The sequence below is a fragment of the Bufo gargarizans genome, chromosome 3 (genome assembly GCF_014858855.1).
Source record: "Bufo gargarizans isolate SCDJY-AF-19 chromosome 3, ASM1485885v1, whole genome shotgun sequence".
NCBI classification, from domain to species: domain Eukaryota; kingdom Metazoa; phylum Chordata; class Amphibia; order Anura; family Bufonidae; genus Bufo; species Bufo gargarizans.
Window position 1 is genome coordinate 515,378,254 of NC_058082.1, and position 25,842 is coordinate 515,404,095.

At 43.6% G+C, this 25,842-nt stretch overlaps 1 protein-coding gene across 2 annotated transcripts in view; it reads left to right on the forward strand.

Annotated features, from left to right (window-relative positions):
* RPS6KA3 (ribosomal protein S6 kinase A3) overlaps positions 1-16,987 on the forward strand; it is a 130,219-nt gene extending 113,232 nt beyond the window's left edge. For both annotated transcript variants that reach the window (XM_044283968.1, XM_044283969.1), the window contains 8 exons: positions 2,742-2,864; positions 5,114-5,203; positions 7,134-7,292; positions 8,178-8,339; positions 9,772-9,848; positions 10,078-10,195; positions 12,208-12,348; positions 14,693-16,987. In XM_044283968.1, the coding sequence (XP_044139903.1) occupies positions 2,742-2,864; positions 5,114-5,203; positions 7,134-7,292; positions 8,178-8,339; positions 9,772-9,848; positions 10,078-10,195; positions 12,208-12,348; positions 14,693-14,818 (996 nt within the window). In that variant the 3' untranslated portion in view covers positions 14,819-16,987. The remainder of the gene's footprint in view (positions 1-2,741; positions 2,865-5,113; positions 5,204-7,133; positions 7,293-8,177; positions 8,340-9,771; positions 9,849-10,077; positions 10,196-12,207; positions 12,349-14,692) is intronic.
* The last annotated feature ends 8,855 nt before the right edge of the window (positions 16,988-25,842 follow it).

The window sequence follows — 25,842 nt, forward strand, 5'->3', positions numbered from 1 at the left end:
TAGTTCTCTGCCAGCAGTGGACGTATTGGAGAGTACATAGGAGTACCGTGACTATCGCAGGAGGAGAGGCCATCCTGTGACTGCCTATCATACTTACTAGATACCATTCACTTTTTTCAGTTCCTCTTTACACCTGTTAACAAGTTGAATTGACAAAACTCTCCTTACATAGTGACCCTCACATCATGGTGGGGATGGGTGGAGTACATTTGGACCCTCTCCAATCTAACTTATTACCTATAACCTGGGCTGATGATAAATCCTAACCACTGGTGTAACCCTTTATATGGGATGAAACTGAAATCCATTGTTGCTTCACATAAAACCATTGATTTCCTCTTTTCTATGTCTTGTCCAAATATAGCTCAGTTCTGCTGTGTTTTCCGTGTTCAGACGTTATACTGACCTAGGGACTTTTCACACTTTCTTAGCAGTTTATGTCTGATATATGCACCAGAAAAGCTCCTGGTTATACTTCAAATGGACCCTTAGGCCCCCATGAGGACAACACAGACTGGTATCAGTCAGACATACTGTTTTTTACAGCTCGATTCCACACAGAGGCGTCCAGAAAGCTATACCATGCAGTGTACTTTTTTCTGGCATCTTTATCAAAGCATATGTCCAGCATTTCCTTGGTTGGAGACCACATAGTGCTGTGTGAAAAGTGCCCTAAAGGGGTAACACCACGAAAAATATTTTACACCTATTCACAGGATAGGATATAAGTAATGGAACACAGGGAGTCTAACCGCTGGGACCCCGCGATACTGAGAACGGGGGGTACCTGAATCCACTCTTTAAGTGGAGCGGTAGTGCCCATCTATCCACTTCTATGGGGCTAACATGACAGTGCTCCTACAGCCCCATAGAAATGAATAAAGTGGTGGCCCAACGTGCACACTACCATTTAATTCTCACTGATCTCTCGGGATCACAGGGGTTCTTGCCACTAGGATCTGTTCTTTATTACCTATCCTGTAGATTAGTGATGACAATTTTTCGTGTATTCTCCCACAGTTCAGCATTTGCATTGTGACATTCCTTTGTTATTCCTCCTAGAACTGTGTGAATAAAATGACAACTGTCTTTTTACCCGTTGAGTGTGTGTTCCTGGATCAAGGATGACAATATCGGACTGTAGGGACACACCCAGTTGTCAGTTTATTCTTAAGCTGGTTGAAGGAATGGCTCACACATAGTTCTAAGATATATAATGTCCCAGAATTGTTATTTAATGGGTAATACACGCAAAGCCACCGCCTGCCGGAGTTCTCTGGATCCAGCATAGCCGGATAGTGCCACTTGCCCACCACCCCACTGACTATAATGGGAACTGGCAGCAATCCGACTGCTCCAGGCATAAATGCCGGGATTCGGCTGGACAAAAAACATTGCGTGCAGCAATTTTTGAGAGTCCGGAACAGCCTGCCGGATTGCTGTGCCGCATGTGTGAAACTAGCCTAACTAAAACAAACGTGCCAAGGGACATGACCCTTCAAACGTTGCTTTCTTATACCTTTCCAGATACATTCTGGTAGTTAGAGATGAAACTATAGTCTTAAGTTGTGTACATGTTGTGAAAATAGACATACAAAGATGAAGGGCATTCATTCCTGTAGTGTTCATTAGATCCCCCTCTGTGGCCTTGTTAAAATGGAAGCAAAATAAAACACGAGCAGTTACAGTCCGGATTTATGGGGCAGCAATTTCTGGCACAGGGATTGTGTAAATAAGTGTTTTATGTAGAGATCTGGGTCTGAAGCAATCGGTAATGATTAACTCCCAGTGAAACGTCTTGCTTGTTGCTTAGAAGAAAACGGTGAGCATGCTGGTAAATTTCTGCCATTAGCCGGCAGTAACCATAAATGTGTCCTATGCATCTAGCTGTAGGAAATGAAAGATCGTCACTGAGAAATGTGTTAGATATCTGCATACTTGAACATTTAGGATCCAGCAGAAGTTATTGCTGTTGTAATACACCAAATATTAATTCATCTGCATTGTCACCACTGCAGAAGCAATGTGTTATGTCAGCAGGAAAAATAGCTGCATATGTCTGTTGATGTGAAGCATAAGTGAATGTTCCTGGAACGAACAGATGTCAGATTTTTTATTTATTTTTTTTTACCGAAAAAAATTGGGAATAAAGTATATTCTCCATTTTACCTCTCTGCCTTGTAAATCCCACTCAGAACCAGATGCCTGGTAAAAGGAATCTGATCTCAAGGACCGAGCTGCTGAATTATAATTGAAATGCTATTTTCGAGCACTAGTTCACATCCACTGGATTCTTTTTGCAGCGTGACTTGAATTTACTTGTGGTTTTTTACATGGATTTTGGTGCAGTGGGTGAAATCTGTGATTTTTCCACAGCATGTGTCTTGTAAAACACTTGCTCACTTGCATTGATTACTATACTTTTTTGAAGACTGAGCCTGGAGAGTTACCCTCCCTTAAACGATAGCGCCAGCAAAGTGCCCTCCATAAACGGAGCCAGCAGTTCCCCCTCAGTACTGCCAAGACAGTACCCCCCCCCCCCCCCTCCCTTACCGCCTTCCTTCAAGAAGCCAATAAATTACCCGAATCAGACTCTAGAAAGAACTGGAAAACCTCATACAGTTAATATTGTGTTCAGTGATTTGCTATGTGGCAAGCAGTTGATGTCATCTTCCCTGTAGAGCGCTTGTCGCATTTGTGTTTTATAAGGAATATTTATATGATATTTTTTTTTATTTCAGCTTCACAGAAATAGCATCCAGTTTACTGACGGTTACGACTTGAAGGAAGATATTGGGGTTGGCTCCTATTCCATTTGCAAAAGGTGCATTCATAAGACCACCAATATGGAGTATGCAGTAAAGGTAATGTTAGTCTCCATACACTAAGATTTCCAGAAGCTGGTATATGGGCGTAGTTTGCTTTTTCTGTATTTGATAAGCCTGTTCCTTTTAAGCAGTTCCTGTTCCACAAATAGTCTCAGCTGACACATCAACACGTTAGCCTGTAAAAGAGGAATAAGCCATTAATGTGTATTTATTACTACCAAATAAAGCCACTTTCCCGTTATATCTATGACTAAATGCTGGCCTGTCCTGGGACGGTGTAGCTTCATTGCCACCTACAGTGACCTGCTGTGTATGGGCCCACTTGTGCTTTTTTTTTTTTTTTTTTTTTTTTTTTTTTCTGGTCTCCTTTCCTGTTTTTCTTAAAAAAAAAAAAAAAAAAAAGTTGGATGAGAGATGGTTAGCTACTGCAGCCAATCCATTTCAATAGACTTTTAATAATTTGCTTTCGGGGCTTTGTTTCTGGTGTTTGCCTTTTTTGTCAGCAAGTTTCAGTTCTAATCCCCTTTCCCCATGTGATCGGACAGATCCAAGTGACTTGTATTTAGTATTGTGAGAAATTGATGGTGTAAGAGGGTGTAACTGTGAGTTGTTGTGCCTAATGCAAAGCCTGTACCTGTTCCTTCCACCTATCCTAACTGGTAACAATTTATCCAAGATATGGTGCGATCCCGTGCGGCTGCCACTTCTGGGAGCACATGGTGTACATTTGGGCACGTGATCCCAGGCTGGTGGTAAAACCTGCAACACATGCGCGAGTCTGATTCTGTCACAAGCACTTTGGTGAGAGATTCAGGCTCTGTTTGGGCTACATGTTGTAATCCCAGGCAGGGATTACGTGCTCACTGTACGGCACCTGATCCTGGAAGTGGCGGCCGCATGGGGTCCCAGCACAGCTCTGTTAACCCCTTTAACATCCTGCTAGAACATGCAGAATATGATGCAGTTAGAATTATGGGTCATCTCCACCAGCCACTTACAATGCTGTTGTCATCTTGCATCACATAAAGGAACTGTGATGCTGCCCAAGGGAGTAGAGGCCTAGTTGCAAATGCTTAAAACTATGATCTTACTATTAAAAGTAAATGTTCTCTCTGTGTCCCGGGAGATCAGCAGTGTCCCTCCTCCCCCCCCTCATCCTGTGACAATCTGTAAAGCCTCATGCACACATCCCTGAAACACGGACCGTGTGATACTGGCCTGGATTTCTTCCATTGGTTGCTATGACGTTGTGCGCTTCCTGCTGCCGCCGCAGTACAGTGATACACTAATATAGACCATACCAGTGTATTACTGTACTGCGGCGGCAGCAGGAAGCGCACGACGGCATAGCAACCAATGACGCCGTGCAATCCCGCACTCAGAAGAATTCCAGGCCGGTATTGCATGGTCCGTGTTTCACTGACGTGTGCATGAGGCTTAAGACAAGTGGCTGGAGCAGGAGCCTCTCTTCTGTGTCTCAGTCCAACCCCTCAGTCTTTTTCCGGTCCAAGATGAGGCAGATCAACAGGAGGTTAAATTGGTTGTCTCACTTCAGCAAATGGCATTTCCCATGAAAGCAAAGTTAATACAAGACATTTAGTAATGTACCACCATGCAAAGAGAGAGTGAGTGGTTGGCACCGCACACTGACACCATTGAAGTCCAGTTCAGAGGGGCAACAAAATGAGCTGGCTCAGTGGCAAAAAAGCATACATGAACATAAAAATCCAGCAAAACAGATATGGTTCACGGCACTCACCCAATTTATATAAAGTTCACTTTATTAAACACAAAAAGCGAACGGTTTTGCTGGACACTTACTAATGTAGACATGCATGCACAGCAGCTCCCATCCCGGCCACCTCGTATCTGCTCTGCAGTGGTGGTCAGAACCTGGGTCCAATCACTGTATAATGCGATAGAAAAACGAATCAAGCCAGCAAAGGAGGCAATATGGATAATCACAACACATTTGTAAGTGCCTTGTATTAACTTTCTCTACTTGATAAATGCCATTTGCTCAAGCGACACATCCCCTTTAACCCCTTTGTTCTCTGCAGGATTTCGGAAAGATTGTCTAGATCATGCCGAAAGTGCTGCAGACTGACAAACCATGCTAGCAGCTATATTCCTTGCTTACTTTTAGCATTCATTTCTAGTTTGTATTCCTTTGTGGCTTGTTCTTGCTGCCAGCAGATGTGCTTCAGATTGCTGTGAGATTTCTTGTGCATGTACTTTATTAGAAACTACAATTTCTGACATTTAATTTTTATTCCCTCTAAAAGATTATTGATAAGAGTAAGCGAGATCCAACAGAAGAAATTGAGATTTTGCTCCGTTATGGACAGCATCCAAACATTATTACATTGAAAGATGTAAGTGAATTGCAGTGGGATTGCCCTTCTACAAACGTGTGCTCTTCCTATATGTTTTATTATGCAATTTATATGATTATTTAAACCGATTATTAGTACACAAAATAGATTTGCGGAACCAAATATTATATTACATTTTGTAATTCAGGGGGAAATGTTTGTGTGACACTGATCCTATTGTATCTTTCTATGTACATTACAGTATACCCATTAGAAGGGTGGCTTTCACACTGGTATATTGACAACTACATTATAGGCTGCCATGTAAGCGCTGTAAACCATATGTAAAGCCGTGTGATCTTGTCAAGATCGATCTTCCATATCAATAATGATTGAGTCATTGGGTGATAGGGCAACAAACTGAAGAAAGTGGGGAGCTGCTAATGAGTCTCCATGGTGAGATTTTCCCACCAAATAAATGTCCGCATCTAAATGTTTATTTAAAGGATTATTGCCATCCCAGCTGCTCATGGTTGACATCGGAATATTAGAGAAGACACAGTTCACCATCTGTTGTACAGGTCCCGGACTGAATGAAGACATTGCACAGAAGAGGCACCAGGCCGACTCCTGGGTGAAACCTGTATGGAAGCGCCAGTAGATATTCCAGCAAACGTGTAAAAAAATAAAATCACAATGAAGTGCACATACAGGAAAATCTCTTGCGCATTTCCGACACTATGGGGGAAGAGGCTTGTATTTAGTAGTTACTTTTAATCTTAACCACACAAACCAGAGAGAGATGCTATGACTAAGAACTCTTAGAAGTTCGAAACGCGTAAGGTATTTTCCTGCATGTGCACATCATATTTTTACTCTTGTAATAAAGCTGCATCACTTAAATTTTATTTTTTTAGGCTAGTTTCACACTAGCGTTGTTGGATTCCGGCAGAGATTGACGGAACTGACTGCCGGATCCGGAAATCCGTGTGCAAACGGATATCATTTGTTTCCGGATCCGTCTGACAAATGCATTGAAATACCGGATATGTCTCTACGGTGTCATCCGGAAAAATGGATCCTGTGTTTATTTTTTTTTTCACAGATCCGTCAATGTGGCAATTTCCTGAACACTTGGTACCGGATCCAGCATGAATAAATTTCAATGAAAATTAATGCCGGATCCGGCAAGTGTTCTGGAATTTTGGCCAGCGTGCTGCGGTATTTTCTCTGGCCAAATTCCGTAAAAGGGATGGAACGGAAGACACCCTGATGCATACTGAACGGATTGCTTTCCATTCAGAATGCATTAGGACAAAACTGATGCATTTTTTTTTCCTGGTATTGAGCCCCTATGACGGAACTTAGTACCGGAAAACTTTAACGCTAGTACCCTTACACGTTTGCTGGAGCATCAGACCTGATCGGATTACCCATCCAGGATTATGGAAAAAGCCAAGCGGCCATGCTATGCTGTTTTAAAACCTAATTTCATTGCCGCTTGGCTATTTCCACAGCCCATCCATCTCTGGCAGCCTATGGGTATTCCAATCTCAACCCTGATGGCCAAAATGGCATTAGCCCTTTAATAGACTAGCTGCTTCCGGGCATTACATGTTCAGTTGTTGGCAGGATTTATGGGCCTTGCGGTCCACAATGCACAGGCAACGGCTGCGTGCTCGCAGTCCGCTTCAGATGGTCGACATTGCAAAAAAGGTAGTGCATGCGGAGGCAGAAAACTCTGTACAGCTTCCAATCTGTGCCTCTGCACCGTATCTCCCAGATTGCAGACCCTTTCAAGCTGTTTGCGGGCCACAATAGGGGCACAGGCTGCCTACGGTCGTCTGCATGAAGCCTAATTTTGGTGAGCAGCTTCAGTTCTCAACATCTCTCTCTGATAGACTGCTTCACCCCACTATGCTACCTTTGCAGTTTGCAATGTGAAAATGTAAAATTGGTTTCATTTATACTTTTGTCTTGTGTGTTGCAGGTGTATGATGATGGAAAGTATGTATACTTAGTAACAGAACTGATGAAAGGAGGAGAACTTTTAGACAAAATCCTTCGCCAGAAGTTCTTTTCAGAAAGGGAAGCAAGTGCCGTGCTGCACACTATAACCAAAACCGTAGAATACCTCCATTCACAGTGGGTAAGGAATGAGCGATAGCTGGCATGATTCTGAAGAGAAGATGGTCAGACATTGCGTCCATTGATCGGGCTCACCCGCTCCTGTAACATCTTTATTGCTACATAGTTCCAATAAGCTTGGCATTTTTACAGTCACCCATAGGACATGGTAGAGTTTGAACATTTACTATGTAGTGCTAAAACATGCAGCTTGCTTTGCTAGTTTGTCTGCGGGAGAAATGTGTGGCAAATTTGTGACTGGTTTCTTTTGAGTAGCCCAAGATGCACCAAATTTATTATAGGGCATCTGTCAGCAGATTTGTACCTGATTGCTGACCTGTTGCACGTGCACTTGGCAGCTGAAGGCATCTGTGTTGGTCCCATGTTCATATGTGCCCGCATTGCGGAGATAATATATGCAAATGAGCCTCTAGGAGCAACAGGGGAGTTGCCGTTACACCTAGAGGCTCAGCTCTCTCTGCAACTGCCGTGCCGTCTGCACTTTGATTAACAGGTTCAGGCAGTGCAAACGTGATCATGCCTGGCTCTGTCAATCAAAGTGGATAGGGTGCAGCAGTTGCAGAGAGAGAGAGAGAGCTGAACCTCTAGGTGTAACGGCAACGCCCCCATTGCTCCTAGAGGCTCATTTGCATGTATTAAAACATAATTTTTCTCAGCAATGCGGGCACATATGAACATGGGACCAATGTAGATGCCTTCAGCTGCCAAGCGCACATATAACAGGTCAGCCAGTTTCATAGGTACAAATCAGTTGACAGATGCCCTTTAAGAGGCATATACCCGATTAGCATATATGTTTCATTGTCATATTGCGCTTTTCATTACAGTCTTATAACTTATAAGCTTGGTGAACGGAAGTTCTTACGATGCCACTTTGTTCTTGCAGGTGGTCCACAGGGATCTAAAACCCAGCAATATTCTTTACGTGGACGAGTCTGGAAATCCAGAGTCTATTCGAATCTGTGACTTTGGGTTTGCGAAGCAACTCAGGGCAGAAAATGGTTTACTAATGACTCCTTGTTACACTGCTAACTTTGTTGCTCCTGAGGTGACCGTTTAGTTCTTACTCATTTTCATGAAATCTTTATTCTTTTCTCCATGGTCATTTGACCAGCTCATCATATACAATCCTTAAAGGGCTTCTGTCAGCCCACTAAACCCTTTTTTTTTTTTTCCGTTAATATTAATCCCTACACTGCAAGCTCCCTGTACATATGCTAAATATTAATTTTCGTATAGTAGATATTGTTAAAAATCAAGTTTTATCATATGTAAATTACCTTGCTACCAGCAAGTAGGGCGGCTACTTGCTGGTAGCAGCCGCATCCTCCTCTCATCATGACGCCCCCTCCGCCGTTTGAGTGACAGGGCCGCTCCATCCTCAATGCGCCTGCGCCGATGACGTCACATCTACACCCGGCGCAGGCGCATTGAGGATGGAGCGGCCGGGAGAGAGGCCGCCTCTCAGTGCGCCTGCACCGATTAAAGAAAGGTACGGCGCAGGCGCGATATTTTGAATTCGAACAGGGCCAGCAGAGAACGAACCCGTTCCCTGGCCCTGTCAATCAAACGGCGGAGGGGGCGTCATGATGAGAGGAGGATGCGGCTGCTACCAGCAAGTAGCCGCCCTACTTGCTGGTAGCAAGGTAATTTACATATGATAAAACTTGATTTTTAACAATATCTACTGAACGAAAATTAATATTTAGCATATGTACAGGGAGCTTGCCGTGTAGGGATTAATATTAACGGGGGAAAAAAAAGGGTTTAGTGGGCTGACAGAAGCCCTTTAAACTTTGTATTATAGATTTTGTCAGTGCTACTATAATTATCTTATAAACATTTACATAGTCTGCCGTTTTCCTCTAGTCCTATTTTATTTTGTGCCATTGATCTGCACCCCGCAATCTCTGCTCAGAGGCTGAATCATGGGATGTTTGTTAGATAGATTAGATGAACGGCAGCCAAACTCTCTGACTTTGGTGGGCTCAGCCATCTATCTAGTGTGTATCAGTGTCCCTACTCTCCCTGATGTCAGGTTTCAGGTTGGTTTACCCACTTAAATTCCAGCCAGCTTTTCACATGCACATAGAAACATCTTTAATGCTTGATTTACCATTTGCAAGGGGTGAAAGGCATGGCGATCCATATGGAGTCAAATTTTATACAGCTGTTATTTTTTTATTGTCTGGATTGAGCCCCCCAGCACCCTGCTATAAAAAGCAGAAGTCCCTACTAGAGGAGCAGCTGGTCAAACATGCCCTGAAGGAGCCTTCTAGAAGATGATGCCAAAAAGTACAGCAGTTACCATATACAGTAGAAATGTGCAAATCCTCATCAAGGGAGGAATTGAACTGCTTTATTTTGGGCCTTGTTGTTTTTCTATTCCTAATGATATTATCACACACAGTATATGAAATTACTAAATCACTGCTGATTGTATCTGTACATAGATAATTATGTTCCTCTTGGATTTTCAGGTTTTAAAGCGTCAGGGTTATGATGCTGCATGTGATATTTGGAGCCTGGGCGTTCTGCTATATACTATGCTAACTGGGTGAGTGTTTTGTATATAGGTATGTGTGTGTGTGTGTGTGTGTATATATGTATATATATATATCTATCTATCTCTATCATAAATAATAGGTCTCTCATCCCCAGCATGGAGAAGTAGCTGACATAAATGCTTATGTCTTCTTATTTTATTTATATCCCCAAATATTTTATTTCTTATAGCCGATCTTATCTTTTCCACACTTAAGTGTACTCTATGCATTAATTTACAGATACACACCATTTGCGAATGGACCTGACGATACTCCGGAAGAAATATTAGCAAGAATAGGTAGCGGAAAGTTCTCTCTAAGTGGTGGTTATTGGAATTCAGTTTCCGATATTGCTAAGGTCTGTTGGCTGTTCTTCCCTCTTTATAAATCAATATGTACTGCTTAGTAATGATTATACATTTTTGTCTAGGGTTTTTTTTTTATATAAATTTTTTTTAAATCTTTGGTATTTGTTCAAAAAGACACCTGCTGGTTCCCCCCCACCCAGGCTTCTCTATTGCCATGCTGCAATAAAAAAGTACTAAATGTCGAAAACCAGTGGTACGATTACAAGGAATGGACTCCAATTTTCCACTTTTGCAACATATTAAAGGGTGTCTGTCAGCAGATTTGTTTCTATGAAACTGACTGACCTGTTGCATGTGCGCTTGGCAGTTGAAGGAATTTATGTTGGTCCCGTGTTCATATGTGCTTGCGTTAATGAGAAAATAGTTGACATATATGCAAATGAGCTTTAGGAGCCACTGGGGCGTTACCATTACACCTAGGGGTGCTGCCCTCTCTGCAACTGCTCAGCCTTCTCCACTTTTATTGGCAGGGTCAGGCAGTGTAAACGTCCTCACTCCTAGCCCTGTCTATCAAAGGGTATTGGGCTCAGCAGTTGCAGAGAGAGCAGAGCCTCTAGGTGTAATAGCAACACCCCCGTTGCTCCTAGAGGCTCATTTGCATCCAGTAAAACTTCATATTCTCAGCAATGTGGGCACACATGAATATAGGACTTCAGCTGCCAAGTTCACATGTAACAGGTCAGTCAGTTTCATGGGTAAAAATCTGCTGACAGATGCTCTTTAAAAACTTTTAAAGGAATAATTAGTGTAATCCCAATGCTCCTAATATTTATCTGGTCAGATCTAAGAATAGATCAGGGGATTTGATCTCCTCATGGTTCCCCTACAAGCTATAGACTGCTGGACTAGTCTGAAGTCTGCACCTAATCTGCAGTGGTCCATAGCTAGTTTACAGCTCTGCAAGGATGGCACTAGGATCTAAAACCTATAGATGTACATGGAGTTTCTAACCTTCTCCCTTTTCACATCTCTGACAACGCTGTTTTTCGGAATCAATGGTATACAGTTATATAATAGTATGTAGTTTTACAGGTTGTGAGAGGACAGAAAGAAGAGACCTAATATCATAGTCTGTGGCTATGAAAGCTAGATTTTGAACCCTCTATTCACCTATGTAAGACTTGACCTTTTATGGACACATCTAAAATGACCCTATTAAAAAAATTACTTTACCCTAGCTTTTTGTTAAAAAAGAATGATGAAGGTGGTTCTGTTTTTTCAGGGACAGGCAGTGAGGTAAATATCCAGCAGTCACACGCTGGGATTATAACTAATTGTGTAAAAGTGGGGAATTGCTCCACTACTGGAGAGTCTCTCAAGGTTTGTTCCTTTATACTCCACTGCCTGCCGGTGTAGAGATTGTTACCACTATTTATCTACTGACCTGCATTGGCTATTAAACGTAGGGTGCCTGTGTGCCTGTACCAGCCATTACCTTCTAAAGCATAATGGTGGGATTAAGTTTAAGGGAGCCTTGCACAGAACCGTATGCCCTCCAAAACATACGGTCCATGAGTGGGCCATATGTCCCGGAGCGATATTGATCGTGTGCAGGGGAGCGCACAGCATCATAGGTTACTGTGATACTGTGCACGTTGGCCCACGGTTCTATTGTCCTGCACTCATAAGATCGTATGAGTGCGGGAGAATAGTCCCGCAGGCGACCCGACGTGCATAGTATCACAGTAACCTATGATGCTGTGCGCTCCCCTGCACACGATCAATGCTGCTCCGGGACATATGGTCCACTCACAGACCGAGTGTCTCCGAGGGCGTGTGCAAGGGCCCTAAAACTCATAGTAATCCTCAGCATGATCGGAGGTAGCGGAGATACCATGTAAACATATGTTACATCTCTTACAGAAGTGTAAGGTCTGTGCCACAAGTGCCCACTTCCTAACTTTTTCCCCTGTTTATATTTGATTATGATTGGATGTTAGTGGGAAGAAATGTATATTATTGTCGAATAATGTGAACTAAGGACTGTTTTTTGCTTTTAAAGGATTTGGTGTCAAAAATGCTTCATGTGGATCCACAGCAAAGACTGACAGCAGCCCAGGTTCTAAAGCATCCCTGGATAGTGCACTGTGACCAGCTTCCTCAATTCCAGCTCAACCGCCAGGATGCTCCTCACCTAGTAAAGGTAATGGAGACTGTGTATAGCTTTCTGTTGTATGATTGAGAATGGATGTAGGACCTGACTTAAGTATAATTTAGATTGTCTGATCCTGAAGAGCAGCATTAGGGGCTTCCATTCAAGACCCTAATCTATTAGCCAGTGCGGCTCTCTAGAGCACCCAGCATGTCTGATCCTGAAGAGCAGTGTGAGGGGCTTTCATTCAAGACCCTAATCTATTAGCCAGTGCGGCTCTCTAGAGCACCCAGCATGTCTTATCCTGAAGAGCAGCATGAGGGGCTTCCATTTAAGACCCTAATCTATTAGCCAGTGCGGCTCTCTAGAGCACCCAGCATGTCTGATCCTGAAGAGCAGTGTGAGGGGGCTTCCATTCATGACTCTAGTGCACCCAGCATGTATCAACAGCCTTTTATGTTAATAAAACAGTGTATTGCTTTATTTCTCCTGTGGGGGCACTACAAGGAAATTGGAGGATGAGGGGAGGTGTCCTGGCAGCAAAACTTTCCCATGATCACTTTAGTTTTGGGAGACTCTTCTCATAAAAAAGTATTACCCAGTGTGGACAACATCTTAAAGGGGTTTTCTAGTACTTGGCTATTGATGGCCTATCCTAAGGATAGATCATCAGTATCAGGTCAATGGGGGTCCAATGATCAGAGCTAGAAGCGGAGGGTTCCTTCCACTGTGTGGTAGCCATGCAGGAGTACTTCAGCTCAGCTCTCGTTCAAGTGAATGCAGTACGCCAGCGGTGGAAACTCTGTCTGCTGTCTGATTTCTGGTGCCAATAGCCACCCAGAGCAGCTGATTGATGAGGGTGCAGGGTGCCTGACACCCACCAATCAGATGCTGATGACCTATCCCAGTGATAGGCAAACTGCGGCTCTCCAGCTGTTGCAGAACTACAACTCCCAGCATGCAAAGACTGCCTACAGCTTTCAGCCTACAGCAGGGCATGGTGGGAGTTGTAGTTTTGCAACAGCTGGAGAGCCGCATTTTGCCTATCACTGACCTAGCCGAAAGATAGGCCATCAATGTCTTAAGAACTTCAAAACCCCTTTAAACATACTGTAACTGGGACACTAGCACAAATGGTTGCTTGTGCCAGGTTCCCTTTCTAGATATCGACCAGCTAGCAAGTCATTTAGTTATTTTCGCCACAGGTTGGGATATATTTCAGGATGTCTGAGTCTTATGTAATTCAACAAGGCAATATGTTATGTGTGCACCAAAGCCTAAATGTGTTTAGACTATTATGCATCAGAGCCAGCCACAGCCTGTAGGTGACAGAGGTAGATCCTTATGTTCTTCTGGAGATCTGCTGGTGTACACCTCATTCATTGCTCCAGCACTCTATAGAGAGGGGGTAAGATGGAGTGAAGAGAAGCAGCTGAATCTTCCGTAAATCTTGTAATGTTGCACTCTATCGTTTTAGCAGAGACTGCTTTAAATGTGAATAGGCAGAAGCTTCAACGTCCCTTACTGTACATCATTTTATATGGGCAGCATGGTGGCTCCCTGGCTAGCACTGACTGGTGCCTCGCAGTGGGTTTCCACCTACACTCCAAAGACATTCTTATAGAGAACATAGGTTGTGAGCCCTATTGGGACAGCAAGCAGTGACAATGTCAGTAAAGCGCTGCGGAATATGTCAGTGCTACATAAGTGAGCAAATATGGGGCTGTAAACAGGACAAAATACACTGCAGGGCTGATTATTGTAGAAATTGTATTGCTTTCCTGTTACTCATCTGTCATGTATATATGTCTCATCTTTGGTGACGTCCCTATGCTAAATGCCATAGTAAATTAATAATGTGAAGAAGACACCTTGCTGGAAACATTCTGTTAACACACAACGCTCAGCAGTTGTTTCACAAGGCTTCAAAGGGGTTTTCCCTGAGTTAAATATTGATGACCTTTCCGCAGCATGGGTCATCAATATGGTAACCCGGCCCATCAGCTATTTAAAGGGGCAGAACACTCCACTGAGCACTGTGGCATCTACCTGTTCCTGTGACCTCAGGTCCGTCTGTCTCATGGCCTTTGTGCAGTGCAGTCCTATTCAAGTAAATGGAACTGAGCTGCTGTACCAGGAAAAGCCGTGACTTGGTATACTGTGAAGAGGCCACAGAGATTGTCCAAGTGCTGCCATGAGAATTTGGCTTATGTGTCTAACTGCTAATTAATATATTAATATATGTCCCATCTTTGCCCATTTTCTAGCCAGTACATAATTATTATTACTGATCATCTTTTCTGGTCATATTTTGCACTACATGCGTGGGCACCTAATGTCTAAAGATTCCCCCTCACCTTATATCTATACTGATCTGTTCTTTGTTATACTGTAGGGAGCTATGGCCGCAACGTACTCTGCTTTGAACCTCAATCCATTGTCTCCAGTGCTGGAACCTGTTGGCCGTTCTACTCTTGCTCAAAGAAGAGGTATAAAGAAGATTACGTCCACCGCCCTGTGATTGGGAACTCGTATGTCTACAGAGTGCTGGAGCTGACGATCCACAGCACAAAACCAAGCCAACAGAGGATAGCACATATCAAAAAGACACTCCGGCAGGCACCTGCTCTCTGCCGGCTCACCATCAATGCTGCTGCTTTTCGTCTGTTCTCTCTTTTACATTGTTGATGGCAAGCCTTCTACCTTACTGACTCGAACGACCAGTCTGTAATATAATACAAGTGAAAGACTGGTCGGTCCTCAGATAGAGCGGAGCAATAAGACTTTCCTCCTCCCTGGCATGAAGAATACACTGAAACAATGGCATCCAATATTTTTTTTGGGGGGAGAGTTTTTAGTCGCCCATCTCAGCGGGTTGTAGATGCACTTATGTGATTTCAAAGCTGTGTTCCTTAAATCCTTGTTCTCCGTGCCATGCAAACGTCTCTGTTTATTTCATGGCCATTTTCTGTTTCATTTGATGCCTGTTTTCTCATTGTGCTCTAATTTAACTGTTATTTTTTTTTCTACTCATTTGTTCTTATGCCTTGTATTTGTTTCAAAATGTAATGCTGTACATTCTGAGACATGCGTTGGTCCGCTGGATATGGGGCGGGGGGGGGGGGGGTGCTTGGAATAGTGCAGTGATGTCACTGCATCTGAATGTAACATGATACAACACTCAAGAGAACATGAGCCTGTTCCTCTGGAGAAGTGGCGGTCAGTGGTATCGACTGATCTGCACGCCATGGATTACCGCAAATGATTACAGCAGCAGTACCAGTACGTGATATACCATGCACAGCCTGTGTCTGTCATTATCCTGTTAGGTTCATGTGTTACTGCCTTGATTTATAGTACCATATTTGTACTCGTTGGGTTTAAATGTCATATAGCTTTGACTCAACATATCCACTTATAAGCCTGCATTTATTCTAAAATGTAGTCCAGCCATTAGCTCCCATGCAAATTGCATAGACGACATGCAAGTCAACCCTGCCATGGCCCCGTGAGCAGGGAAACGATCAAAGCTCCATTTGACAGGCGCTGGTTGGTTTCTTGTAAGGGGTCTATAGCATCTGTGATGTGAGAATTCCTGCGCAAAGATGCTATTAAAATAAACTCGATAGGAACACTGCGCAGGGTGACCTCAGCTGTTCTTCCCCATTGATAAAAGTTGCTGAGATGGAAATGTTCTATTACTGCACCTCTGCATAGTGCCCTATGTAAGCAATAGAACACGTAAACAATCATTCATTTTTGTATTTCATTTTTTTTTTAATGAAAGTTGCTGATCTCATGAAGCCTTTACAATGAGTGATAACTGAACTGCGGTCTGATCGTACGGCAGGCGAGCGGTCGGTAGATGATATACTGAGATTTACCCTAACTTATTTCAAGAGCATATGTAAGCTCGGCTACTTACACTAGATCAGATCAATTGCAGTTGTGAGTTCCTCCTGTTGCCCGGTCCACTTTTTTTTTTTTTCCTCATCCCGTTCCCCCGCCTTAAAATTTCGGACTTAAGATATACTGTTTATGTCTATATACTATTTTTTTTTAACTGCCACACCAATATGTGATTTTTTTTTTTTTTTTTTTTTTTTTTTAAATCTTTTTGGCATTTACATTAGTTTCTCCTTATAATTACTGCAAAGCAAAGTAATCATGATCTGTGTTGTATAACGGATGAGTTTTCTCTGACGAAAATGATGTGCATTATGACTAACTCCAACACAGAGTAAAGGGACATTGTACACAAAGGGATGTAATTATTTTGCAGTTACCTTATCTCTGGTGGGAGGGGCTGTGTAACCTTTTTTTTTTTTTTTTTAATACGAATCATAGAGAATATTTTTCTACAGTTATGTACAATCATTCTTTATATTAGACTTCGCATGGCATGTCAGTTACCACCATGATACTTGAAGTAGAATTCTGAATTTTCTTCCTTTTTGCCATCATTCAGTTTTTGGAAGATGCTTCCATTGCAGTAAACTAGAATACAGTGTCATAGTACAACTAAGTATCTCTCGCCACCTTCCTTGAAAGAAATTTAACCGTTAACATGTATCCACTATGATTGATTCTTAATGGAAATCATTGCTTGTACATTTCTCTTAATCAGTTTTGTAATCTTCTAAAGAAAATGCAGACATTTATATAATAAACTTTCAAATACCTACATGAACAGACCTTGTGGTTTTGATGTTTTGTTTGTTTTTTGTTTTTTTAAGCCTTTAAAGGGAGTCTGTCACCAGATTGTGACCTTATAGACCGCTTACATAGCGCTCTAGCATAGCAGTCTATGATTCTAATGGTACCTTTGATGTGTGCTTCTGAAGTTCCCCCAAGGCAAAAACGGACTTTTATTCAAGGGATCGCAAGTGCCCAGGGCGGGGTTCACCTTGTTGGAGCCCAGGCTGTTCTGCCTCTTTTCGCCATATCCCCGCCCCAGCCTCTTCCTCTGCCCGCCCCGCTCTTCCTTTGCGTCCTCCTTCTCTGCAGCCAAATCCCGCGCCTGCGCTATCCATTGCTTGGCCGGGGCATGCGCACTGCGATGCCCATTGTGGGTGTATCTGGTCCGCCTCCTCGCCGCTGTTTCTCGCCGTTGGCCGGCGCATGCGTAGTAGCTACTGCGATGCCGTGCCCACAATGGGCATCGCCGTGCGCATGCCCCGGTCAAGCAATGGATAGCGCAGGCGCGGGATCCGGCTGCAGAGAAAGAGGATGCAAAGGAAAAGCGGGGCGGGCAGAGGAAGAGGCTGGGGCGGGGATATGGCGAAAAGAGGCAGAACAGCCTGGGCTCCAACAAGGTGAACCCCGCCCTGGGCACTTGCGATCCCTTGAATAAAAGTCCGTTTTTGCCTTGGGGGAACTTCAGAAGCACACATCAAAGGTACCATTAGAATCATAGACTGCTATGCTAGAGCGCTATGTAAGCGGTCTATAAGGTCACAATCTGGTGACAGACTCCCTTTAAGCCCCTCTGAAAAGATGGTGCCTGTGGACAAAAAATGAAGAATCCTTAGTTTCATAGACAGAACTTTACCATGAGGAAAGCACTGCCACCTGCTGGCTCTGTAGAACAAAAAAAAATACTGCAATTTGTTTTTAGTTCTTTTTTTTAATTAGCTAAAAACCCGTAAATAGAAATTTGATTGAAGAGTGCACAGGCAATATGCTTTATTGTTAAGATTATGACCCTAAATTCAGAACTTAAAGGGGTTGTCTCACCTCCTCATGTCAGTCCTCACGGCTCCTGGGACACTTTGAGCTGTGGTGGGGGTGGTGCCTTTGCTGTGAGTGATAGAGCAGGCAAGCGGTGCTAGGGTAATATAATCCCACCCCTTGCCTGTACGTCCACGCTCCTGAAGCTGCTAGTGTATCAGAATCACTAGCAGTCTCTGCAGAGCAGACCCTGTACAGATCGTGATAATCAATGATAAGAGGCTGCTGCAATCTGTTTCTTATAGGAGAGAATCACAGTGGCGATTGAGAGGTGGCCAGGAAAAGGGGCTAATGCCCATGCGCGCAGTCCCGTGCGCTTTTGCTCCATCAATTCCTGACAAACAGGCCGGCATTTTTTTCTGGCTCTGCGCAATCGCGTCCAACGCTGCTGCATTGCAGCCGTGGCCATAACCCCTAGAGACAAGCTGTCTAAGAAGGAACACAGTGGGGACCTGAGTCATTACTGTTAATGCATCTACCGTACATTAGTAAGTTACTTATATCAATGTTATGCACATAATATAACTTGATGAGGGGAGACAGCCCCTTTAAGGACCAGAATTACAGGTAAAGCACTGGAATGAATAAGATGCAGCTTCTTGAGACATTGCATATATAAGGCTCTTTTCACGCCGTGTTTTTTAGTGCCGATTTGCCAGATGTGCCAGCAAAGCACCCAATGCATATGTCAGATGTATCGATAAGTCCCCATTCATTGTCATTTTGGCCTTCATCAGGTTGATATACTTCAGTCTACTGCACTATTCCATGCAGAGGTATGCAGTAAAACTGTTATAAGGTCTAGAAATACATGTATTGGTGTCCTTTCTCATAAACATTCACCTCTAATAATTTTTTAGCTCCCTCTGTATCGCATGTCTCAAATGAAGAAATTGGTAGAAACTATTTTTTTGATAAATGATGTTGCATTGAGGGGCCATAAAATCCTTGAATCTTAAAGGGAACCTGTCATCAGATCTGCACTATGTAACTACCATAATTACATGGTGACGCTGCTCTCCTCCAATTTCTAATCGTTTTTTTCTAATCATAGGCATTTTTTAAGAATTCAGCTTTATAAAATGTACCTGACATGCTCAAACTCTGTGACCTGGAGTCTCTGGGGCGGCTGATACAATTGCTGAGTCACGGAGGTGCTGCTGTAAGCCTGCCCATCCAGCTCCGATTGACATGCCTTCAGCTTGGCCATGTGTGAGATTTTGAATCCGCCAGCGATAACGTGGCCAAGCTAAAGGCATTACATTGTACCAGGATAATATTGGTCATTACAATATAAGATAAGACTCTTTTCCAACAGACCTATAAGATTGTCTCTTTTCCAGCAGGATTGTATTGAATTGACATTCAACCACCCTCATATTTTTATATTTTTATCTTTTCATCTTTATTACCATCATGTACTTTTTATATTGAATATTGATTATATTTCTGCATGTTTTATATACAGCCATTATATTTGATATATTTTTATCATCAGCTATTTCATATAAAATAATATTATTTTTCCATACACCTCAATTGTTCTGAGTGCCATCCCTCTACTTTTACTCATATTTCCTCACCACAAGCGTTGGGTACGCTTTGTTTGGATTGAGCACCTACTCCATCCTCTTGTCAATAGAGAGCCGCCTCACTTTTACTCTTCAAGCTAAAGGCATGTCAATCTGGATGGGCGGGCATGTCAGGTACATTTTATAAAGCTGATTTCTTTTTTTTAAACTTGTTTTATTGAAAAAGAGTAACAAGGCACGTTTGTGGTACATTCGTGTAAGCATAATTCAGTGTTATACTACAGGTCAGATCATATAGAATGAGGATAATATACACTCAAGTAATTCAATGAAGAGAAGGTACATCGCTGTCACTGCATATACATTGAAAATACAATAAACTGAGTTGTACAGAAACATTGCGTGAGACTTTAAATGTGTCAATCCTATCAAGAGCCAATAGAAACTGCTGACCCCATTGAAGCAGTTGAATGTGATTCGCACCACAGACCCCACACTTTCTGGAATTTAGCAGGACATTTTCTATTCACAAATATCACCTTTTCAAAGGGAATCACCTGGTTGACAAGCCTCTTCCACATCCTCAATGTTGGTATATCCTCCGCCATCCATTTGAGAGCAATAACTTTGCGGGCTAAAAATAAGGTTTCGCTTAGAAATATCTTGTTATAGTGGGTCCAACCATCATTATCCAGGATACCTAATAAACATAGCTTAGGGCACAATGGGATAGGGCCTAAACCCAGCGATGAAAGTACCCCCAGTACCGATTGCCAATATGACTTAATGTACACACACTCCTACATCATATGCCAGAAGTCTACATTACTATGAGAGCATCTCAAACAATTGGGTTGGGGAATTCTCCCCATCTTGTGTAGCCTAGTGGGGGTTAAATAGCTGCGGTGTAGCATAAATAGCTGGATTAACCTGTTGTTAATCGAGGGAGATACACTAGTGACCGCTTCCAACGCCTCAGTCCAGTCCCCCGCTGAGAGATGTGGAATGTTCCCTCTCTATCTAGTCTCAGCTAATATGGGCCGTGCGGACATGTGATTCTCCAAAAGATGTGTAGAGTACAGATACTATGCCTCTAGGCCCCTGCGATTTAATGACTCCAATAAGGGGGTAAGAGGAGATGGCTTTATTCCCGTCCCTAAATTGTTCCCGAAAGGCATGCCTAATCTGTAAGTATTTAAAAAAATTGGGTGCGTGCTATTCCATATAGTTCTTGAATTTGAGAAAAGGAGCGTAAGACTCCATCATATAAATCCCGCAGAGTTACTATCCCGGATGCTGCCCAAACGTGCGTTCCCTCTATCCCTTGTAAGTGGGGGAATAAAGGGTTATCCCATAGAGGTATGATGTCGGCCCAGTCCTGATATTGCCCTAATTTAGCGTCTCTCCAAACCTGTTGTGCTAATCTGTGTATCTGCAGAAGTTGGCTCGACAAAGATCCGACCCTCTCAGTACTGGCCATAAATTGGATATGTCCGAATGCTGTTGCAGATAGTAATCCATGTTCTGCAGGGGCTCCCCATTAACCCAACCAGCCAAGAATCTCATCTGTCCTGCCAAAAAGTACAAGTGAAAATTTGGCAGCGATGCTCCACCCTGCACTTTGGACCTCTGCAATGTACTCAGAGCGAGTTTATGTCTGGCTCTACCCCAAATGAATTGAACCATAAGGAAGTGAAGGCGGTCCAAGTAATTCAGTGGTACTGGGGTACAAGCATGTTCCAATATATACAATCCTTTAGGCAATAGGATCATTTTGATTAAATTGATCCTGCCCATGATGGACAGAGGAAGGGTTTTCCATACCTTGAATTTGTCAATGAATAAGGTTTCTAAGGGGGCAACATTCCTGGAAAATGAATATGGTGCACCTCGGGGCAATCGGAGTGCCATAGCGGCATCAGGGCTGACTTAGCCCAGTTAATGTGTAACCCAGAGAAGTGCCCAAACTGTTCTATGATCGTGATCGCACGTGGCAAGGAACTATAAAGCTGATTTCTTCAAAGAGAGAGATGGGAACAGTGTGATGAGAGCAGCGTTACCATGTAATTAGTTGCATAGCACCAATCAGTCACCATGATCCTGGACTATTATCTGCAGTATTAAATGAGTAGTACTGCAGAGGAGTCGTCCAGATCGCTACTTATTTTCTTATTGCTCTTCTTTCCTCCACTGTCAGCATTTAAAGCTTCGCTGAAAAATATTGTGGGAATTGCTTTGAATGCACATAGGAGTCCCCTCCATTAGAACTCACGTACACAAATATTTATTATTTTTTGTGGCCCGTATGCGAAACCATTTACTGCAATAGGGCTGCAAAAAAAGCTGTAATGACTCCATGTCCGCATTGCCATTCTGCAAAAAAAATAGAAATGTCCTATCATAGTCCGTATTACGGACAAGGATAGCACTGTTCTAGAAGATGTTCGTTCCGCAAAATGTGGGTTCCGCACAGCCGGTATCCGTGTTTTACAGATCCACAATTTGCGGACTGCAAAACATCCAACGGTAGTGTGCATGAGCACTTATGTTAGCACAGCAGTCCTGATAGTGCAGCTTTGGATGTCCCCCATAATGCCACAGCTAAAATAAGGTTTCCCACAGTGTAGCTAATTATTATATTTTGCGTCCAGCTTTATTAATGCCCACCATTTGGCCCCTAGCTAAAATAATGTTCCCCATGGCCTTGCTAATTTTCATATACTGCCCCCAGGTTAAATAATGCCCCCATTTAGGCTCCCAGCTTTTTTTTTTTTTTTTTTTTTTTACCTGTAGATTTTTATTAGTACATACCATACAGGTTTTCAATGATACAATTCGATAAAAGAACATAATGTGGTACAACATAGCTTGTGCAGTGTCACTTAGCGGACCTCCTGAAATGGGAAAAGGCAGAGAATCAGCGCACACACCAGTACAGATCCCATAGCTATAACAAATGATGTAACACACAAAGTCATGACAAGGGATAAGACAACTGACAGAACACAAGGGGAAAGGAATAGATGAGGGGGATTGAGAACAGGGATGGTAGGGGAGGGGAAAAGACCACTAGAGGGATGTCGAGTAGATATCCCAGGGTAGCCAGATCGCTTGGAATTGTTCCACTGTGGTGTTAAGGAACACCGTGAGGCATTCCATGGACCTGAAGTCACAGACCCTGGCCAGCAGCAGGGACTTGGTGGGAGGAGTAGTCTGCTTGCAGGAATTCGAAATCAAGGATTTTGCTGCGGTACATAGGGAGAGGAACAGCCTGGAGGAGCACTTGTTCAGACCCGGAGGTGGTAAGTTGAGCAGTTAGACTTTTGGGTCTAGCTGTACGGGGGATCCAAAAAGAGATTGAGCCACGCCCCTTACCACCTCCCAAAATGGGGTGATACTGGGGCACGTCCCCAAAATATGGTACAAGGAACCCACGTCGTTCAAGCACCGCCAGCAGACGGACGGAATAGTGGGGTTTATGGAATGTAGAAGGGCAGGAGTATGGTACCAGTGCATGAGCAGCTTATATTGGGTCTCCTTATATGTGGTGAAAATACTGGGCTGCCCTATTCCATACAGTCTGCCAGGCTCCACGAGAAAGAGGCGCTCTAAGGGCGGTAGCCTATTTGTCCATGTATGTATAGCGGGGACTCTCACCTTCCGCCAATGAGGCCAAAAGGCAATAGATAAGGGAAATCAGACCTCTCGTCCCGGTGCCTAGTCGGCACAGATGCTCAAATGGAGTAGGGAGTAGTGATGGATGAACATCGGCCGGGATGATTCGCGAACAAGCATTCGCAATCAAATGTTCGCAGCAGGCCCCATTCACTTTAATGGCAGGCGAACCTAAAAAAACTTCAGGTTATATTTGCAGCCAGCAAACACTTACTAGAAGTACACAAATAGTCCCACAACATGGACAGTGATATACCAGAGGGGATCATTGTCAAAAGTTCCCACAAAAAAGATGTATTTTAATCAGGGGCTATTTTTATGCGTCTAAGGCCTCATGCACACGACCGTTTTTTTTAAGGTCCGCAAAAACGGGGTCCGTAGGTCCGTGATCCGTGACCATTTTTTGGAGGATCCACGGACATGAAAAATGAAAAAAAAATCTAAGTCAAGTTTGCCATTGAAATGATAGGAAAAAACGGACACGGATCACGGACTCGGATGACAATCTTGTGTGCATCAGTGATTTTTCACGGACCCATTGACTTGAATGGGTCCGTGATCCGTTGGCCGTGAAAAAAATAGGACAGGTCATATTTTTTTCACAGCCAGGAAACACGGATCACGGATGCAGCTGCCAAACGGTGCATTTTCCGATTTTTCCACGGACCCATTGAAAGTCAATGGGTCTGCAAAAGAAAACGGCACAACGGCCACGGATGCACATAACGGTCGTGTGCATGAGGCCTTAAAGGGAAACTCAAAAATGTGCCCTGCTGGAGCCTAGAAAATGTTTATTTCCTATTAGTTTGATGTATACAAATGTGCAGCACTCCCCGTTTTTGTATCCTGCAGAGTCCATAAAAAATGCATACGTTAACGTAATTCTTTTTTTCTACCATGGAACTGTATGGTGAACGGACGCCTCTGCATGGAATCAGTCTGAGGCATCTGTTAACGCATACATTTTTGGTATGCATTAAATGGATGGCAAAAAAAGGGATGTGAACCCAGCCCTAGTGTCAGAATAAGCACCACTACACAGCGGAGCAGTGTGGAGGAGAGGGGAGGCCGCCATGTACTGACAGAGCACTACCTGGTCCTGGTGGTCAGGGATGAGGACTGTGTTTCCCAAGGATTGTTTTCTACTGGGAAATACAGGGCACAGTATAATACACTAGAATCTATATAATATAAAGATAATAGCGTTTCTGATCCTTACTCATGACTATGAGTAAGGATCAGAACCTGATGATCCGAAGCGCGTAGATGTACATGTTGGATTTTATTCTGCACCCATGAAATAAAGATTATCACGTATTACTACTACCATTTTGGAAGCTGGATTACTTTTTCCTGTTATTGGATACCACCGCCATACATTGACCGGATAAAAGGGTATAAGAAGACACAGGACAGGGAATGAATAGGGGCACTGGGTGTGGTAAGAGGGCACAGTACAGGGTGGGGGGCACAGTCACATGACCCTGTAACATTAGAAGGTCCTTATGGTGAATGCGGTTTATACGCCACCATAATGAGAGGCAGAGGAGTGAGACAAGGGTGTGATTATGTGGCTAGAGATAAAACATTTAACTGTCAGCCAGTACAGGCCCCAAAAATTAGGCAATAGGCATTCACCTGACAGCAAAGAACTTTGGATTCTGTGGCTGGAGCTACATTAGGCGGTCACAGGATAAATATGTAACTGTCGGACGGTACAGGCCCCAAAAATTAGCCAATAGGCATTCACCTGACAGCAAAGAACTTTGGATTCTGTGGTTGGAGGTACATTAGACGGTCACATGATAAATATGTAACTGTCTGCCAGTACAGGCCCCAAAAATGAGGCATTCACCTGACATAAAAGGCCTTTTATGCTGCTGTATATACATAAGGCAAGGACCATTCTTTGTTCTGGGTGGTGGAGGATATGTGTGGGCTGGCATGATGAAATTCAATTACACGTGGTTTTCACAGGTGTTGAATTCCTCCGAGATCTATGCCTCATTAATTTTTAAAAATGTGAGGTAATCCACACTCATGAGCTAGGCGAGTGCGCTTATCAGTCACGATCCCCCCCCCTCCCCGCTGCGCTGAACGTCCTTTCGGACAGGACACTCGACGAGGGGCAAGCCAAGAGTTCCATGGCAAATTGTACCAGCTCTGGCCACAGGTCAAGCCTGCACACCCAGTAGTCAAGGGGTTCCTTGCTTCTCAGAGCGTCCACATCAGCCGTTAACCCGATGTAGTCAGACACCTGTCGGTCTAGGCGTTCCCTGGGGCTGGATCCGGAGGGCGGCTGTCGATGGGTTGGCTGCAAGAATGATCTCATATCCGAAGTGACCAACACATCTTCAAACCGCCCTCTTTTTGCAGGCACGGTAGGATTGGTACCTGCACCTATTTCGCTGTGGGTGGAAATTCCTCTGCCAGTGCCCGCAACAGCAGAATGCAGCATCTTTTGCAGCCTGGAAATGCCGGATTCTGACAGCCCTCTGTGATGCTGGTAACATGTCCGCCATTTTGTGTTTGTACCAGGGGTCTAAGTACGTTGCCACCCAGTACAGGTCCTTGACCTTTATGCTTTTTAAATGGGGGTCTTCAAACA